This window comes from Botrytis porri (assembly GCF_014898465.1).
Source record: "Botrytis porri strain MUCL 3234 chromosome Unknown BPOR_013, whole genome shotgun sequence".
Taxonomy (NCBI): Eukaryota; Fungi; Ascomycota; class Leotiomycetes; order Helotiales; family Sclerotiniaceae; genus Botrytis; species Botrytis porri.
The window spans coordinates 1,234,738-1,253,818 of NW_024066087.1; the positions used below are offsets into that span (position 1 = coordinate 1,234,738).

The following is a 19,081-nucleotide window of genomic DNA, read 5'->3' on the forward strand; positions in this document are numbered from 1 at the left end:
CGACGCGAAACTCGATATTCCATTGCCCACTTTCCCACCCTTCCCTAAGACAAGGACATTGCCGAGAAGGGAGGATGTTGATGAGAAGTATGTATATTATTAACTCTTGCGAAATTTACGAACCCGATAGCGAATTATTATCATCAATAGTACGATGCTTGGAACTTTTACATACATCGTCCATCATCAATGTATATTTGCTTTAACAGTCATTTTGTTCCTGACTAACTAAATAATGTATTATCTCGGATGAATGATTGATAAAATACCCCTAAGTAAATTATCTAACGTTGTATCGATGGATTTTCACAAAGGATTGTAATCCCTTCCACTATTCTATGTCGTTTGTTCCTTCGCACTCTAAATCTTACTGCAAATAGAATCCACGGGATGAGACGAGATGAAACCGAATCCAAGTCGAGGGAAAACAAAGTTTGTAGTAGGAGTAAATTAATCTATTCCTTCTTTGCTCTCTTAGTTGCTAACCCCTCAGTCATACATTGAGCCACATCTTCTACCGTCTTTCCTCTTTTTCTCTTTTCGGTCTTTTCCTCTCCAAGGACGGTTTCATCCGCGACAGTTCGGTAAACGTCGGCAATCTCTCCAAAGACACCTTTTCCATCCTCACCTTTCCCGTCGGTGGATTCTCCGCCCGAGAATCCTGTTTCCCCGTGGCATATTCCGATTTCCTCCATTTCTCTTACCCATCTATAGGCTTTTGGTGGCATACCTGTGATTCCCCCATTTACCGATCTCCATAATCCAGGTACTCTTTCGCTCATCTCTTTCTCCAATTCTCCCAAGACGCCCAATCTTTGAGCCGATGTGAATGCTTGAATACATAGGGCTGTGAATCCTTTCGTCGTACTGGCGAAACAACATTTAAGACCTGATGCCTTACCGATTTCTTCGCCTAGGTAATTGGTATTCAAGAGATCTGCTAAATGTGCACCGGATACAGGCGCTTTGGAAAGTTCATGAGGTCCGGAGATGGGAATTGAAGGACGGCTCCAAGCATGTTCTAGGTTTGGATCAACAGATGCCGTGGTACTAGGAGTAGTGGTATCATTTTTAAGTTTAGGCGCACCGCCAATGATTCCGCCGTCGATGAATTTGATGGATGGCGATGTGGTATTAACGTGAGAAGCGACTGAGCGAGCAGTAGCAGGAGCTATGGCGTTTAGGTCGAGATAATAGAGAGGGGAGGATTTTGGTGGAGAGAGTGAGTTGAAGGCGGTAGTGATCCGAGTTGCCAGTGATAGTGCATCACGAGGTGGAACTATCGAGAGAATGTAGTCCGACTGTGAAATTAGGGATGTATCTGTAGGAAGAAGTTCGATTTTGGATCTTTGAGCGCGTTCATGGGTATCTTGGCTGGTTGAAACAAGGTGAGTTCAATGTATAATTACGATAAAGCGATGAAGATTTTCTTGAGTTTATATATGCAATCATCAACTTTGATGTTTGAGGAGGTACATCGGCTCCTCATCTCACTACTTTTGAAACGGAGGATACAATGACCCATTCGTCATGAATCTCCCCCCAAATCCATGCCAAGCATAATAGTTGAATGTACTTCAGATGTTCACATCTCAAGCTGAATCGGTCTATTCTCTCGAAATCAGAGCCAGTTTAGTGATGAGATTCCCTAGGGTACTCCAACTCCTTTAAAAGGTCCCTGGATAACACGAGTCATAGAAAACAACACAACCAACCTTCGACCCTCAATATTCGTCACAACTCGATAATTATGGGCAATGAGCAACTTTGCAACACCCATACCCATTTCTCCAATGGAGATAATACCGACAGTAGCAAGTGGTGACATTTTAAAAGGCTCGAGTCAAGAAGAAGAGGGACTGAATCTGTGAAAGTCTGTCATCTAGATTGTATGAAGTGCAAGTCTGCGATTTCGGAGAAGGAAAGAACATCGCTTAGTTGCAGTACTGCAATGCAATGCATGTGAATTAATCACCTGATCCATGTGCACAGACCACTAGTCGAGTCCTCGTCGCGACTCACAAAAGTTGACGTATTGAAGGATCCTTGAGTGTATTGTACATTGTACATGAGAGTTATTTACCTCAAACAAGCCAATATATCAAAGAAATCGCCCTTTTCCAGTTCATATTTGTCCCCATATCTTGACAATGGATCAAAGCCTTGATGAAATTAGTGGTGATCGTCAGGTAAGCCCTGTCAAAACTCGACGCCTCGAACATGTTGTCTCAGCCTTGCAACACGACATAGTACTGATATCGTCAAGCAGCAGAGAAATGGTGGAAATCGAGGTCGACAAGGCCGCAGAAACAATCGCAATGACCATCCTCGTGACGGTGTAAGAAAGGTAAGAGTCTCTTCTCGGACTCTTCGATAATCCTCGAGTCTCGAGTCCCGAGTCCTTCGTTAACATTTCGCCGCTCTAGGTGCATACACCTCCTCAATCATCAGATACTTAATTCCTCCCCGAATGTTCTCAGATCGCATCGCTGCTTCAATCAGTGCATGACGCCTCGACGGTTCATGATAGTACGTAAATAGAATATATAGCTAACCCACGCCTCCTCTCCTTTGGCAGCCATATCAAGGAGATGATTCTAGAAACATAGACTCGTAAGTCTTAAACTCCCCTCGGATTGAGAGTCAATTAACATTGTTAGCGAATGGGTTCATGACAAATACGATGATCGAAGTACGCATCACTTCCGTACTTCCTGTTCTTTCTCGACCATCTAGCTCACAAATATCTCAGACGCCCGTTCTTCGAATCGCCCGGAAAGACGCAACTACGAAGAAGACAGACCAGTGTATGCAATAAACTCTTTTTAGGTCAGCGTTGCATGCTAACTCGGAATAGAAACAGTGGAAAGGTTAGGGTCGAGAATGTGCACTACGATTTGACGGAAGAAGAATTGGAGGTATGAAATATGAAATATGAGAAGAATTAGAAAGGTTTTTGTTGCTAAGAATTTTGTTAGGGTCTTTTCGAACGCATTGGTCGTGTTTCATTCTTGAAGCTCGATTACGACCGAGCCGGGCGTTCGAATGGAGTCGCTCATGTAACTTATGAGGACCCAAGAGATGCTCAGAGAGCCATTGAGGAATTTGATGGAGCAAATGCCAATGGTAAAAGCTATGTTCGTGTTAAATGTAACCATTTTAACACTTTTTAGGTCAACCAATTCGTTTGAGGTCCGTTCCGGACGGTCCATCCAGAGGCCGTGGAGGTAGAAATCAATACGAACCATCGAGATCAGGTCGTTCCCTAGCCGATCGCATGACTCTACCTCGTTCTCGTTCTTTATCTCCTCCAATCAGGCATTCTGATGTCAGTAAGCCACCACCTGAGAATGTTGATCGATATGTTCCGGGCGACCGAGGAGACCGACCAGACAGAAGGAGACGTTCGCGCAGTCCTTTACCACGCCGAGGAAGAGATGGTCGCAGACCGGGTGCGAGGAGAGAAAGAGGAGATCGCAATGCCGGTCGTGGAGGAGAAAGACCTGCAAGAGAGAGCAGACCAAAGAAAACACAAGAAGAACTCGACGCCGAGATGGACGACTACTTTGGAAATGGATCCAAACAGGAAGAGAATGTCAATGACACTTCAAATGAAGCTTCGGTTGCCGCTCCAGAGCATAATCAAACTGGAGATGATATTGAAATGGTTGAGTAGGTTTTATGTTGTGTAATACAAGAGCAGGAGGGAATTCAATCCCAGCTGTAAATTGCTCATGGAATAGATAGTTCAGCAAGTATATTTGAATTTCTTTATAGAATGAAAGCAATCAGCGCATACATATTTAGTACTACACGTGGTCGGATATATATATTCCTTGTTTTCTTCGCACCTTTAAATTACGTGAAAATGGGTTCTCGATTAGTCATTGCTTTTCCCAAGTATTCTCGGCAGTCCTACGAATTTCCATCTTCGTTTAGAGTATTCGCCTCCTTATTGAGAAGAGTACTCTCATACTCATACCTACAATACTCAGATCGTCTTTGCCTATCTAGGCACCTAGTACCCAGGTATTCTTCCCATTTACGATTCACTCATCGGGTATCTCTCCAATTCACCTATCGGATATATCTCCATACCACATCATAGTCATAAAATTCACTAGATGCTTACTAAGTCACTCTACCCAAACATCCGTAACTAGGTACCTACCTAGGCATGCCCCTCATTCACTTCCATTGTATTGCGGTAGAAGCCCATTCCTCGAATACAAGCTGTAGGATCCTACTGACCTTTTTCGCTGCATCCTCACATCGTGGACTCGCCTATTGATAATTGACGTTTCGAGTAGTTTCGAGTATGACGAATGGATGCTAGGAGGTGTGTGTGGATTTTGTTTCTTTCGGGATCCCATGCTTGATTTGATAGGAGATGGTATGGGGAGTTGGGGGGTGAGGGGGTATATGATGTGTATAGGTATTGGTGTAGGTGTAGGTGTAGGTATAGGTATGAATTTAAGAAGAAGTAAATGGAGCAGTAAATGGAGAACAAAGACTGAGGATGAGAATAGAGAATAGAGAATAAAGTCTGAGAATAAAAGGTCTAACGTATATCGAAAGCCGTTGTTATATAAGATTACATATCACAATCGACACTCACATTGAAACGCTTTCCTGATTTGAATTTCGAAACTTTTTCGCGTTGAGATGTAGTTTGACTTTAAGTGACAAGTATTTCTTTGGAGCTTCGTGGAGATGTTGTATATATATGTTACAGTTTGGATTGGATAATATTGCATTGTATTTTGTTGTACAGGATTTGAGTTTTGATTTTCGTGTGTCTAACTATACATTTGTACATTTGTTGTGTATGATACACGGTACGTAGCCTCAAAGACCAAGTATATCCTTATATAACCTTTCTAGCTTCCTCGACTTATCGACAACCCCCCCTTCTCGCACTCGCATCCCCGAGGTTCTTGGTCTTACTTGCAAGTAGTAAGTTCGCCGCATGCGGTCCGAAATACTCTCACCACCCCTTAGACCTTCGATCCCCCACTCTCCTCCCCGTACGAAAATCTAAACTTCTTCTCCGTAGGAAAAACTTTAACCTTCCTCACCTCAACCTCTCTCCTTTCCTTCTCCCCCACAAACTTCGGCCACCTAGTATGCCCAACCCTCTTCTTCCTAATCACATTGCGTTCCTCCACTTCCGGAAAAATCTTCTCAAAAGCTTCATGCATACCAGTTTCCCTCGATAGGAGTCTAGCTTGCGAAATCATATTTTTCATTTCCTTTTCCGCCTCCCAAACAAGCATACGCGCATAAGTAACTCCTCCTTTCTTCTTCGCCGCTACGATTCTCGGATTGATATTACATTTTTCTAGGAGTTCATTTTGTTCTTCCCTTGTTGGAACGCGGCCCGTCGTAACGATAAATCTTGATGTCATTTCAAATAACGATTCGCTGTTTTTGGCATCAGAGCTAAATCTTCCAAGGAGAGAATTCATTCTCATTTTGTATTCTTCAGTCTGCTTGGGTGACGTGCCTGGTTGATCACGGTAGATGTATGAATACGGCATATCGATTTTCGTATTGATGAGTTCGTGTGATTTTGCATTGATTCGTTTTTGGTGAGATGAATGGAGGTAGATTCCTGACTCGGATACTGCGCCAAATTCGCCTTTGTGGAAGCTTAGAAAAGGTAGCGTCTCGTTGGAAGTCGAGGAGTCGTGAATATCATAGCTGGGTATTTCGTCGATTGTGCTAGGAACTACTCCAAATGTAGTTCTGCTAGACCAACTCAGGTCTGTGGCATCGCGGAGATTTAATTCGGTCTTTTCTGGTTCTTGTGTAAGAAGTCTTTTTCTTGCTACCTTGTCGTCGACGATGGAATTCGCGTCAGTGGTTTCATTCGATTCTGGAATATCCATTGGAGTTCCGGGTTCCTTCAACTTGGAGGGATTGATGGTAAAGAACTGTATGTGATCACCTCGTCGAGCGAGATTACCTAGCGTAGAATCTTGTGCTTTCTCCATTGATTGATCAGTATATTCAAAGGATGCTGAAACGATATCTTCGTATGTCATTTGAGGATCCAAGGATAAGAGGCCTTGTTTAGCGCCCCAACCACCACCACCGCTCACTGAATATATTTGGTCAGCTGCAGCTTCAGATGAAAAATATGATGGATGAAATCAATGCAAATTACTCACCAACGCGACAAAGAATGGCCCCAAGAGCTATTTGTGTACCAACAAATCTTAGATTTTTATCATCATTGCTCCAAGTTGACTCGAGATCTTCTGCCGATTCAAGCGTTGAAGCCTTGAGATTGGGGTCCAGAAGTTCCTTTCGGTATATCAACGCCCACACTCCAATGTTGGTGTGCAAATTACTATATTCCATGAACCTTGTAACTTGGGTTTCTAATTCAGATGAAGCCGGTCTGTTATCTGTATCCCCTGATCCAAAAGAAAGTTGTCGAACAATATTGCCTAACCCATTTGCAATGGGTCGAGGCAGAGTTAGAGGAACTGCTGGTACAAATATTGGTGGAATCATGGTATTTTCATAATGAAAAGCTTTGATATGCTGATATTGTTTTTGCTCTCTTTGTATGCATTTATATTCACCCTCATTTCTTCGAGTCCATTTAGCTATTTCGAGAGTTGAATGCTTGCCGTTCACAAACAAAGTATTTGCCAAAGGTAGACTTATTGTAGTACTCAATGCCAACTCCCACGGCTTTTGCAATTTGTTCCCAGAAATTATGAGATGTGATAATTTGTCAGGATTTTTTGCATTATCCTTGAATGATTCGGGGTTCCACACATTATCAGGCCTCAACACTCGACTCCGTAGACCATGCAAGAAGGAGAATCCCTCAAGCGGACCAGCACGCTCCGCTATGGGGATATCATCAGGTGAAGGTACAAGGCCATCAACTACAGCACCAACGACAACAACGTAATTCGGCTTACCATCCACGTGATGATATGTAAAACATTCCAAGACCTGTTTGATAAAATTCTCATCTTCAAGCCAATTCGCAAACGCTGGGGTTACTAGGATAACGACCGCTTCCTCGGGTGGATTAAGAGAGGGGTCCGCAAGATATCGAGCTTTGGTCATGCGCGCACGATTAGAGATGAGTTGAAGAACTTGTTCTTTAGTCTATATGATATGAGTGATGGTGGCATTATAAGAGTACCAATGTAGCTTACAGTGCGCTTGGGATCCGGAGAGATGATGCTGAATTGGCGAGGGCTCAGCGAAGAAGGTTTTCGGTCGAGAACCATATTAGGGGTGATTGAACTAGAGCTATCATCTTTGGCTCTCTTATTACGGATTTGTCTCATACGAGTTCGCCCCCCACCTGTGAGGGGCGCCTTCTCTGAGCTCTTTTGGAGGTCCGATTTAACATCATCAACCAGGTCCCCAAGAACCGTCTCTCCAGAGACAGAGGGATAATATGTGGCGGATGCAAATATAGACCTTACGAGTGTCTGTCGAGTTGATCCAACTCGAGATATTTTGAATCCACTTTCGTTGTCTTCTTTCATGACGTCGCCAACTTTGGCAGTGAGAGAGAATGCGCGCTTGGCAATTCCTTGTCGGCGTGGGCAACGACCCACATTGTGAATAACTTTACTCGAGATCATTACTCGTCGACACGAGAGATTGAGCATCTGATATCCCATGTCGGGAGAGTCATGGAGTTTCTCTGTTTTCTGCTGATCGGGCAAACGAATACAAGAAAGCGCAAATCATCGAATCATGCTTAGTCATTGATTTCACGTGATCATTAATATCCACGACGATCTAGATTTAGGGCGTCAAGTAAAACATTAGGGTGCAATGAACTGCACCTCAATCGATCGTGGTTTTCAAATCAACATGTTTCTGTTACTATCTTATTCAATAACCTCACCTCGGTTTTATATTTGCTTATTGTGATTCCAAGACCAAGAGACGTGATTTGTTGAACCGAAATTGGATCTTCATGATAGTCCTTTGCTGATTTGAACATCGGCGAAATATCTCATTATACTGAATAAACTTTTTTTTTTATGTAGATGAGGTAACTTTGATTTATCCTTGCACTTCTTCATTTACAGATGACTGATATCATCAAAAGCAAAATGGTCGTAATTAACCCAAACAGAGCAACGGTTCGGTTACCTGCTTGCTTGGATTCCTCCAGATTTTCGTTCAGACCGCTCTCTCTAATCCAGTCGATGGCGTAAGCATGGCTTCAAAAGAGGCTGTTCATACTGCAGCTTGTGCAGCTGTTCAAGAAACGACGCAGAAGGAGGCTCGACCGCAAGAATCAAGGGTGACCAATTAGAGATCTGATGGTCGATTTTTGCTGGGGGATCTAAAACGCACTTGACCACAACGAGGATAGTCTGTGAGATGGAGGTGCAAAAAGGCTACACTAATTCCGATTCCAGATTGATGCATGCATGGCGAACAAGAGATGGAGAAATGGTAGGGTAGTTCGGGTAGGGGGTGAGAAGGATGGTGATCAATGATTGATGATAACTGGTCGGTACCTCAAAATTGGCTGTTGGTACAGCAATAATCAAATTTGAATCCCTCCTCGATTTCCTAAATGAGTACAAACAGGTGGGATGAATTGGTGACTATCCTTTACCAAGATTGAGGAGAGAGGGGTTAAAAAGACGGAAGGGTATCTAGTTCGTAGTTAGGGAGGACACGGCAGAGTGAACCGACGGTCAGGAATAAACAATCAAATCATATCAATAGCCGAGATCCAACGATCTCTATAGTGTGTGCTTTTGTTTGGTTAGGTAAATTAAGTATAGAGTAATACGCAGGTCCTTGACGAGCTGGAGATTATCGTGAATTAAGGTTGGTTTGAGGAAGAGGAGATATTCGAATGCAAAATGGTGAGAGATGCGAGAATGGGTGTCATTTGTCTCATTCAAAAACTACCAAAAGGAACAATTAATATGACATTGATTGGAAAACTTGGGAATCCATGCTTGTCTCCTCCATACAATATCTGATGTGTTCCTTCGCCTTACGCGGCTGAAGGATTAAGCCTGTCCATCCTCAAGACTTCATACACTCGTTAGCGAAAAGATTTTTGCAGGTCCGAATTTCAAATGGGATTGAGTTCCTTGAAAGACCCTTAAAAGCTAAAACTCTTATTAGTGCACAGAATTCGGGTAAAGTCACTGGATCCAGGTAGATAGTTTGTACGGCATATTAGCTTTTTAATCAAATGACTCGGGACTGTCAATTTGTCAAATGATGGTCAATCAGAATAATGAGTAAGATGGCGTGGGTGAGACTTGGAGTACCTAGGTAGGTAAGTGATAGAAACAATGGGTGAATCGAGATACTGCGTACGAAGAACTAATTGAAGATGCTAGACTGGATGCGAGTGCTAATGTGAATCAAAATGTCTAAAGCGTTCGAGTTATCCGATTCCTTCTTTTCTTGCACAAGACTCACGAGTGATAATGAGACAACTGTGCAGAAGATATCTACATCGTAAGTGGATGTCCACTTTTCACAATACTGCAGTAGTCCAAAGATAAGCAGAACAACCGGGAGGAAGTTCAAATTCAATCCAATGATAGCCGAGCGAGAAGGACTCTTATGCACATTGAGAATGCATATCTTGCGCACATCTTACGCATCCATCTTTTTCAAGCAACTGCATAGAATTATTCCTGTCTTCAGCACAGAGCGATATCTGCACATTGCAAGTAAGGAAACCTTCCCTCCAAAGCAGTCTAAGCTATGTGTTGATATTGTTGGCTGCGCCATCCTCGGTCACCCCGGGAAAAGGTAGAGAAGCTGGAGAGGGTAGGAGAGACAGAATTGGAATTGAATACTACTTACTGTAAGTGGACTTGCAGTGATACGTTTTTGGGAACACTTTACTTGAGGGCGTTGAAGGTAACAGAGGTAGGAATTGCAACCACTCGATCGATCATGTACATACATACATACATACCCATTACCTAGGTCCCAGGTCCTGGGTAAGTTGTAGAAACGTCAAATACCCAAACACAAAACTGTAGCAAAATCGGCGTCATCATACCTGGCATGTATTGTATCAAAGTCCTTAAGATTTGATAATAATAATATCACGTCGGAGGTTTACTGGTATTACGATATGAATAAGATGATACTGGGAAAGAAGAGTCGAATATTCAGAATTTTTAGTAAGGGTGACCATACCGAGCGTGCCTGCTTCTCTCCATAATACCCAGGGTACAATGATTAAGTTTTATACAAAAGATATCCAGTGCTCGTGTTTACCCAGGAACTACCTAGATATCAGGAACGACCAGGAACATTTACTAGGATTAGTCTATTTTTATCATTCTGAAGCTTCGCTAACTCTACCCACGGCTCATTGGAAGGACATCTGAGCACTTTTTTCCAAATTCCAAGTCCAACCACCCCGCAAAAGAAAGTACTTCGTAGGCACATCTTCATCTTATCTCTTTGGGAGTTCCATTCATCAGATGAAATCTTGATGCTCAGCTGCTATGATTACGGTGACGGAGTAATAACTAATAAAGTTACATTCAATCAATCGAAATCCATCCATCCGCCAACAACGAGTTCCCTTCGCTACTGGTCTAGATACTTGCACATGACTTTGACTGGAAGCTTTGTTCAATACATACCTAGTAGATTATGAAATGTACTGTGAACATTAATACCACACAGAGAGTACTACCTAAGTAGGTAGGTATCTTCTTGCACAATCTCCCTTTCATCACTCATAAAATTGGGAATATTCTTGCAGACAGCAGTCGTTGCCATATGGAATCTGATTTCGATGTTACCTAGCACACTCATCAATGTACTGACAATTTCATCCATAATGGTTCTGGTTAGCTGTGTAAACGAGTACAAGATAGAGTGCTCACTGTACAACATGTAACCCATAATGAGGAAGTTCAAAAAGAAAGGACTTTGGAGTCATGATTTCTCCAGGACAACAGGGACAGCAGGGCAACGAAGTCTCAGATATACTTCCGATGAAAGCCTCTCACTGCGTCTGGAAAAAGGTTACTACTGGTTGTTGCTGTGTACCGCATCCATTGTGCGTCGTATACGTATTGTACGTAGGTAGGGTATGGCACACTTGTATGTGTCCTCGATTCGAGATACGAATCTATAAAATGGTTCCTGGGCAAAGCGGGCGGGAGCGATCCACGTTCTCTCCGCTTGTTTTTCCGATCTATCTGAATTCTGAATAGACTGGACTTCAATTGCGACCTAGATCGGGTGGTACGGTCGAGTAGTGTATTCTTGAGGGTGGTTACCAAGGAAGTGAATATATATTCTCGACCGATAGACCGATAGACCGATAGACAGGATCGTGATGAAAGTGATGAAAATGATGAAATAAGAAATCTTGGAAGGGAAATGAGGATGTAGAAGAGGGCTGGCTCTCTGGGAGATGTTGTTATACCTTCCGAGGTATTGAGATATTTTATTACATATTGATATCATAAGAAGAAGGATATTATATAAGTTATTGGATAATGAATAACGAAATGAATGAAATGAATGAATTTTACAGTATTGTACGGTCCTGTACCTAGGTAAGCAATAGGTATAGAATAAAACAGACGATTAATGATATTCAATTCCCCAAATTAATAAGATTGCTTACCTCTCTCTCTCTCTCTCTTTTTTTCTTGCTTCTGTAGAGTTTATCTACCTAGTACCTCCTCCCTAGTACCTTACCTAGCTGGAGGGACCTAGTACTTCTTTCTCTCTCTCTCTCTCTCTCTCATTTCCCTCTCCCTCTCTCCACTGGATATCAATCTATATTATCTTTGTATTTCTTCCATGCAAATACATAAGTAATTTTATACATATTTTATTACTTTTCTCTCCCTCTCATAATCTCTTTTATACCAACATTTAATAAAACCTCCAACTTCTTCCTAATTTCTCGGGTCCACTTTTCCAACACTCTAAGCTCTAGCGTCCTTTCTCACTAGCAACGCCAGCTTTGGGACGAATCTCAGAACTCACATACCACCTCTCCGTCCTTTTGTAGAAAGTCAATTTATTAGTCCTTCGACCTTTTTGGACACAACTCTCTCTCTCTCTCTCTCTCCCTCTCTCTCTTCGTCAACAACCCACCACCCTCTTCTCTCAAAATAAACCCTTCTTTCTTTTGGTAGTAGATTCAGTCGCATGTCCATATCAAAAGGGCTTTGCTTCTGATCTCTACCGTCCATTCCTTTAATACTAACTTACATTTTATCACTCCTTTCTCATTTGCGAATTCACGAAATCACTTATTCATCCATTTGTCGATTTTCAAGATTCACTTTGTCCCAATATCTCCAGTCTCCTCATCTTGGCTGCCGAATGTATGTCGAGAATTTCTTAGCAGATAAATCATCCATCTACTATTGCGATTAATAACTTTCTATTACATCTTCTCACATTTACTTCAATGGGTCGAAGGGAGGATATGCTAATTGATGGTCGCAGATTGGATCGTTCTCGTTGTGTCGCTCGTGTTCCCATTTAAACGATTTGAATCGAATAATTCTTCCTTTCGAATCTCGAATCCCGTACATCTCAACTTATATTTTTTGGAACTGCGAGCGGTTTCTTCTTCGACGACATTTTACTTTTCACTCTAATCATATGGTATTCTTCTAAGGGTGTGTTCGGTTGTTGGTTATCGATCCGATCTTAGGCAACATGGCTACCATATCAACAACTACACAAAGTGAGGTTAGCAGCCCTTCACAGCTGCCTACCTTCGTCTTCCCCGCACGAGCTTCTCCATCATCCATTTCCGCAACATTCCCAAGAACCTCAGGTCGGCGGCCAATGTCTATACCTACCACATTACCAAGTTTCTCCTTCAATCCTTCGACGACGACAACACCATCGCCCTCGAGCCCTACACTCTCTCCACCAATCTCTCCATGTTTCGCCAATTTTGATCTATCAAACTCCCCTAGAGCGGCTGGACATCGCAGAGGTACGAGTGAATTCATAGGTGGAGATGGCAAGGTAGGCTCAAATGCGGGATTGATGAGCACAAGTCCAACCCAAGGGGAGAATGCTCTACCACCACCTAATCCAGGAAGACGTGGACATGCACATAGACGTTCCGCTGCCGTATCCGCACACGACATCAAAATGATTCTGAACCCTACTGCTCCAAACACACCGTCAATTCCACGAGGAGGATCCGCCCCAAATTCTCCATCTGGTCATGAGAGTCAACAAGGTGTAACTGATCTCGCTAAATCTACCAGCAATGAGGAAGCCTCTCCTATCAAACCCTTCAATCGTACTCGTGTCGGTTTCTCAGACAATGTGGAATTCATTCCTCGACCCGTGAGCGTGGTGTCTAGTGACACATCTAGCACAGTCACAATGCGACCATCTCACTCAGTATCGAATTCCCTAAGCTCAGTTGTGTCTGGAGGAACTGTTACTCCACCAGCTAATATCACTCCTCCGAATAAGGACCTTCTCGCCTTACCATCGCCCAATATTCGAGGAGCAGATTCACGACCCAGAACTGCCAACGCCATCTTGGACCCAATCAAGGACACAACTCAATCGACAGAGCCTTGCCCATCTTCAAGACGACGTGGATCCATGCCTTTACTTGATGACATCCAGATTGTTGCCCCTCCAAGCCCCAGGAAGAAGTGGACATTCTTCGGACACGAGCCAGTATCTGGTAACTCTTCGCCAAGCCGATCACGTCCTGTTAGCTCGACGTCCATGGATAGACCGGAACCCATTGCGCCAGTGTGCTCGCCAGCAAGTCCCAGATTTGACCATCATGATATTTACTACATGCCAGCCATCGAACCCTCAAGCTCACGTAGGTCTTCGATTTCAAGAAAATCCGGCAAGAAACAAAAGAAAGTCAAGTCGTGGGCAGGATCGATATTATCGAGGAAATCTCGCAGTCGTGGTCAGAAGAAAAAGGGAGGCCGCCGTTCTGCGACACCTCCTTTGCGTCCTTATACGGCAATGAGTGATTCTGCAGCAGTTGAGATTCAGCCATTACCTGTTCATGCTGAAGAATCCCCCGCTCCTGGGCAACAAGACTATGCATCATGGAAACCAAGACAGACTTATCCATCTGATGACGATGCCATGAGTCCTATTATTGATCTGGATGCCGCTCTTGGTCCATTTAACACCCCTTCCTCTTATGGAGCTGAGTGGGAATCGTCACAAAAGACAACATCCAAGAGACGAATGCATAGTGCAGCAGGCATGGGCGGATTTATCGGACCGGGTATGCATTATCATCGACGAGCTGAAAGTGCTCCCGAAATGGTTCCGTTTGAAAATAGATTCGGCATACATCGTCTCGGTAGCAGCTCCACCATGGCTGATGTATTTGAAGAAGACGAGGAAGATGATGAATGGGAGGATACAAAAGCTTCTTCAGATAAAGATTCCTTAGCCAGATCCGAGGATGAAGATCAAAATGCTCTGGGCATCGACATTAAGGTCGTTGACGCTGAAGCATCCAATAGCGATAAGAACATGGATTGGTCTCTGGATGAAACACCAAGGGTAAACCAAAAGGACAGTGCATTCAGTCAAGGTGAAAACAAGGACACCAGTGCGAGCCTCAAATCTGGCCACTCCAATATCTCTTTGAGGGATGAACCAATCATGGAAGAAGAATTTGTCAGCCCAATCGAAATTGTAGACGACTCTATTCCTCCCAGACCCGATTCAGGTGCGCGATCCTCGGAATCTACAGCGACTCCACCTTTTCGACCTCGACCTGTCAAAGATCTAGCACCTGTTGAGATCAATCCCTTTTCGCTACAGCCTGCATATCTTACACCAAACAGTCCCCACTCGACCACTCACTCCTCGTTTCCATCCCCCAGGTCACCATTTTCATATGACACACAACGCATATCCACGGCTCCATCATCAATTGCTGATGAAAATGCTTTCCAATCCTTGCTACTCGGTGAACCTGGACCAGAATTGAGAATGTCTGTCGATGATGTTCCATCGCTAACGAGTAGCAATTCTACAATGACAAGGGAGAGTGGCGCGAATCCAGGTTACGTATTTCGCGATGGCCAACGTTCGGTTTCTGTCTCTTCTGCTAGCGGTCCGACCCGCAAACGCTCTAGCATGGCCAGCTTGCAACGATTGATCAGTAGTTCCCATGGAGAGAGAAGCAAATTATCCATTGAATCTCGTGCTCCTGGCAATCCCGAATTGGAGAGAAAAGATAAAGCAAGCAAGAGCAAGCGGATCAGTCGCATGATCCAATTCTGGAAGTCCAAGGAGACAAAAGAATCGCCATGATTGCTGCTTGTGCTGTACCATATAATTTTTTGTCCATCACTCAGAATTTCACTTCCACACAATCCTACACCTTGCGCGGTAGTATCGAATTCAACCTTATGACACGAACTCGGTACCCATGACTGGAACGACAACCTGTTCTAATTGATATTCACATGATTGAACATGGACGGGCATAATGTGCATTTTTTTCGCATTCAAGGATCAATCGACCTTTGATTGGTATCCTACTTTTTTCGAGCTTCATTGGTTTATACCTTGGCAGAGCACTTTGCACTTTTGAGCGAGAATTCGGCGTTCTTCAGATTTGAACAGGCGCGGTACAGAAGAACAACTTTACACTACTACATATGCATCTAAATTTCTTTCCAGGATTTGGAAAGACTCTTGCATTTAGGACAAGTTGTGTGGGCGGCTAGTTTCGAAACGTTCTCTTATTTTAATGATAAAGCTGGGGTGTATGGGGTAGCATGAAGATGATTTAGTGTTTGCTTTGGATTTTGCTTCAATGACTTCTATTTCCCGGGTGTGCGGGGAGGAAGATCACATTTCATTTCGATCATGAAATCTTACAAATAGGAATTTCAAAGGAAGGAGTGGTTATATCTGCTGGTGTGGGGCGTAAACATCTATCTCTGATAGGAAATATATTCCTCATTTTCATCTTCATGAGAGGGATTGGAATGATGGGATTGAAGAAGGGTGGCATGTCTGTAGCCAGTAGACTGCGAGAGCACTCATACTTAAGTATGGTTGATGCGACTAACATAATGAATATACTGAAATTAGAAATATAAATTCTTTTATGCAATACAAGAACTTGATATGTGTGTGTGTTTGTTGTGACATGATTTTGTAGGGGATAATTATGATTATTGATGATGGTATGTCCATGTGTAACTCTTTGATGATATACATGTCAACAAGAGCATCATTTTTTTCTTTTTTCCCATTCCTTTAACGAAGCTCTAGAATGACTTAATTCTTTCGACTCCTACCTCTTTTTAGTTTCGAATGAACATGCACTTTTCAAATTTATTATTCGCAAGCTAAAAGAAAAGGGGGAGATAGTCTCGAGATAGTTTATTAGTATCCAGCCGAGCCAGCCTTTCATTTATTGCCTTGTGCACGAGCCTCTTTATTCTCGACCTCGGCAACTAAAAAAACGACGTGCTTGTTTGCTTGCTTTCAAGGTTAAGCTTCCTCGAGTGGCTGGTAAAGATAGCATAGCATCTTCGAACCTCCGATGATATCGATACTGTGATTATCATTACGATTTTATTACGATTTTAGAAAAGTTCTTGGATAAACTTCCCAAGGCCGTGCGTGCGTCTATCTTGCTGTTTGAGGTTCTGTTATCGGATTTCTTCCTCGTGTTTGCTCCGCCGATTTCGAGATTTAATCGCTATTCGAGCTTCGAATCTCACAAATCACATCGTATCATATCATATCATATCCTCACATCCACTCACAACCATGTCACGCTCACCCACCAAACGAATCCTCACCGAACTCTCCTCCTACAACAGCTCCCCTCCCTCCCCCACCCAAACCGGCATCGTCTCTCTCGCCCCCTCTCCCTCCTCCATCCTCTCCCTCTCCGCCATCCTCCAATGTCCATCTTCCTCTCCTCCTTCCCTTGGCTACCTCGGCGGCCGCTGGCTCCTCTCCATCGCTCTCCCCACTAACTATCCCATCGGCGCTCCCATCATCAGATTCGTAACCAAAATCTGTCATCCGAATGTGAAATGGGAGACGGGAGAAATTTGTTTGGATGTACTTGGCGAGAAATGGACACCGGTACTGGGGGTGGTGGGTGCGCTGGAATCGATTGCGGCGTTGGTCGCGGGGGGAGGCGATGAGACGAGTCCGTTGAATGTGGATATTGCGAAGTTGAGGGGGATGGGGGATGTGGTTGGAGCGAGAGCGCTGGTGGGATGGTGGTGTGCGGAGGAGAGGTTTGAGGGGGGGTTGGAGTAGAGTGGTAGGGGGAGATGGGGGAGGGGGGGGGATGGTTGGGGAGTGGGAATTGGTGCGCGAGATTGAATGCGCGTACTTGGTGATGGGCGGTTTATGGGGTTCCTCCAACACCTCCCGATGCGAGATATATTCCACGAAACAACGAGTTTGCAATCGATTTAGCACGCATCAGCATTACATTGATCATGGATTCTATCAAGCGCTACCTCGCTCATATCTCATATACATACATAACATACACCAGAAACTACGAAAATGGATGAGTATTTCGGATGGGTACAGCAATTGAAGTTTGTTTACTCATATTAGCATGGCGTTTGGGATTTTGGTTATATTGGTTGAGATTTTGGTTATATTTGATTTTTGGGTGGATGAGGGGGGAAGAGATGAGAGGAGAAGACTTGAGATGAGATGGATGAGATGGATGAGATGGATGAGATGGATGAGATGGATGAGATGGATGTTACAGCATGCATACACTACTACACTACACGAAGCTAAGAGAGGAAGAGAGAGAGGAACAAGAAAGGTTGGAAAGCTACAAAGTTTCTTTGTATATACATACTATTGAAGGGTCGGGGGTTCGTGAATTTCGAGAGTGAGATAGGGTATTCCATGGGCTTATATGCTCATCTATATATAGTGAGGAATGATAATGAAGAGATAATTTATATCTTTCTTGACCCCATGGGTATTAGTTTACCTGGTTGCATTTTTACTAGCGGGGGTTTGGAGCATGATAGATCTTGTGATTATAAGCATGATTATGATTATACTTGCGATGTAGATCGAGATATCAGGGCTTCAGTTAGTCTTGGCTCTTTTTTTGTATGGGTAGGTATGTATATATACATGCATGCGAGGAAGGAATGAAGGAATAGTTCCTCTCTTTCTTTTTCACATCTTCTGTTTCTTTCCCCCCGCTTTTTCAGAATCTTCTGTTTCTGTTTCTGTTTCTCATTGTGAATATCATTTTTGCTGCTACAAATAGCGAGAGTATATAAATATCCTTGCTTGCGAAAAAGAGTTTGTTGGGTTTGTATTGATGGTATGTATGTTTATGGGGAGATGAGTTTTTTGTTTTGTGTTTGGGGAGGATTTGGATAGGATAGCATGAGATGGGATGGGATGAGACGAGGTAAAGTGAGTTGATATGATATGACAACGCAGGATGAGACGGTGGGAGGCTTTTTTCGGGTGTGGAGTTGTGGGGAGGAGAAGCAAAAGGAAGAGGAGTAAAAGGAAGAGGAGTGAAAGGAAGAGTTTAGAGGGAGGAGGAGAAGGTGCTGTGGGAAGGAGGTGTTGGGGTGGCATGGTGTTGTGTTGTGTTGCGTGATATTGGGGACAGTGATGATTTCCGGAAGGGTAGCGAGAGTCGTGAGTATATCATTTGTTATACTGACTTTTGAAGTCAGAGAAGGGGAAGCCATGAATGTGTGTGTCATTCGCTGTACTGGGCGTTTGGAGTCAAAGGGGAGTCAGAGGAGTGGGTAGTGAGTAGTCATTACGCAAACAAATCACCCTCTTAAAGGGTGAGTGCCTCTACATCCACCATGCATTTATAGATACCATTAACATTCTCAAAAGCTCATCGCAGATTTATTCAACAACTGACTTTCGCACGTTGTACGAATCCTTTCCCTCTGTCGGTTGAAAAGACACCGTTTCAGTATCTTTAATTCACAGCACGGAATCACAATTACGAAAATTCCTGCAGTTAGCGGGAAGTACTTACTCCTCCCTGTTCTTCGTCGACCTATCTATTTAGAATCCAGACTCTGGAAATTTGCATTACGCATTCGGG

At 43.5% G+C, this 19,081-nt stretch overlaps 5 protein-coding genes across 5 annotated transcripts; 3 read left to right on the forward strand and 2 right to left on the reverse strand.

Moving 5' to 3' along the window:
- Window positions 1–455: 455 nt before the first annotated feature.
- On the reverse strand, window positions 456–1,828 carry EAF01_009279 (uncharacterized protein; the record flags this gene model as incomplete). The annotated part of the gene is made up of 2 exons (XM_038917535.1): window positions 456–1,374; window positions 1,716–1,828. The coding sequence occupies 2 exons, from the start codon at window positions 1,826–1,828 to the stop codon at window positions 456–458; spliced, it is 1,032 nt and encodes a 343-aa protein (XP_038767140.1).
- Window positions 1,829–2,150: 322 nt separating this feature from the next.
- Window positions 2,151–3,676, forward strand: EAF01_009280 (uncharacterized protein; the record flags this gene model as incomplete). The annotated part of the gene is made up of 8 exons (XM_038917536.1): window positions 2,151–2,189; window positions 2,270–2,347; window positions 2,579–2,613; window positions 2,661–2,692; window positions 2,753–2,807; window positions 2,858–2,918; window positions 2,979–3,126; window positions 3,174–3,676. 8 exons carry the CDS (start codon window positions 2,151–2,153, stop codon window positions 3,674–3,676), a joined length of 951 nt encoding a protein of 316 aa, XP_038767141.1.
- Window positions 3,677–4,997: 1,321 nt separating this feature from the next.
- Window positions 4,998–7,661, reverse strand: EAF01_009281 (uncharacterized protein; the record flags this gene model as incomplete). Its single annotated transcript, XM_038917537.1, has 3 exons — window positions 4,998–6,103; window positions 6,174–7,134; window positions 7,185–7,661. 3 exons carry the CDS (start codon window positions 7,659–7,661, stop codon window positions 4,998–5,000), a joined length of 2,544 nt encoding a protein of 847 aa, XP_038767142.1.
- A 441-nt stretch (window positions 7,662–8,102) lies between these two features.
- Window positions 8,103–8,308, forward strand: EAF01_009282 (uncharacterized protein; the record flags this gene model as incomplete). Its single annotated transcript, XM_038917538.1, is given in 2 exon segments — window positions 8,103–8,108; window positions 8,126–8,308. The coding sequence occupies 2 exon segments, from the start codon at window positions 8,103–8,105 to the stop codon at window positions 8,306–8,308; spliced, it is 189 nt and encodes a 62-aa protein (XP_038767143.1).
- A 4,376-nt stretch (window positions 8,309–12,684) lies between these two features.
- Window positions 12,685–15,297, forward strand: EAF01_009283 (uncharacterized protein; the record flags this gene model as incomplete). The annotated part of the gene is made up of 1 exon (XM_038917539.1): window positions 12,685–15,297. One exon carries the CDS (start codon window positions 12,685–12,687, stop codon window positions 15,295–15,297), a length of 2,613 nt encoding a protein of 870 aa, XP_038767144.1.
- Window positions 15,298–19,081: the final 3,784 nt, after the last annotated feature.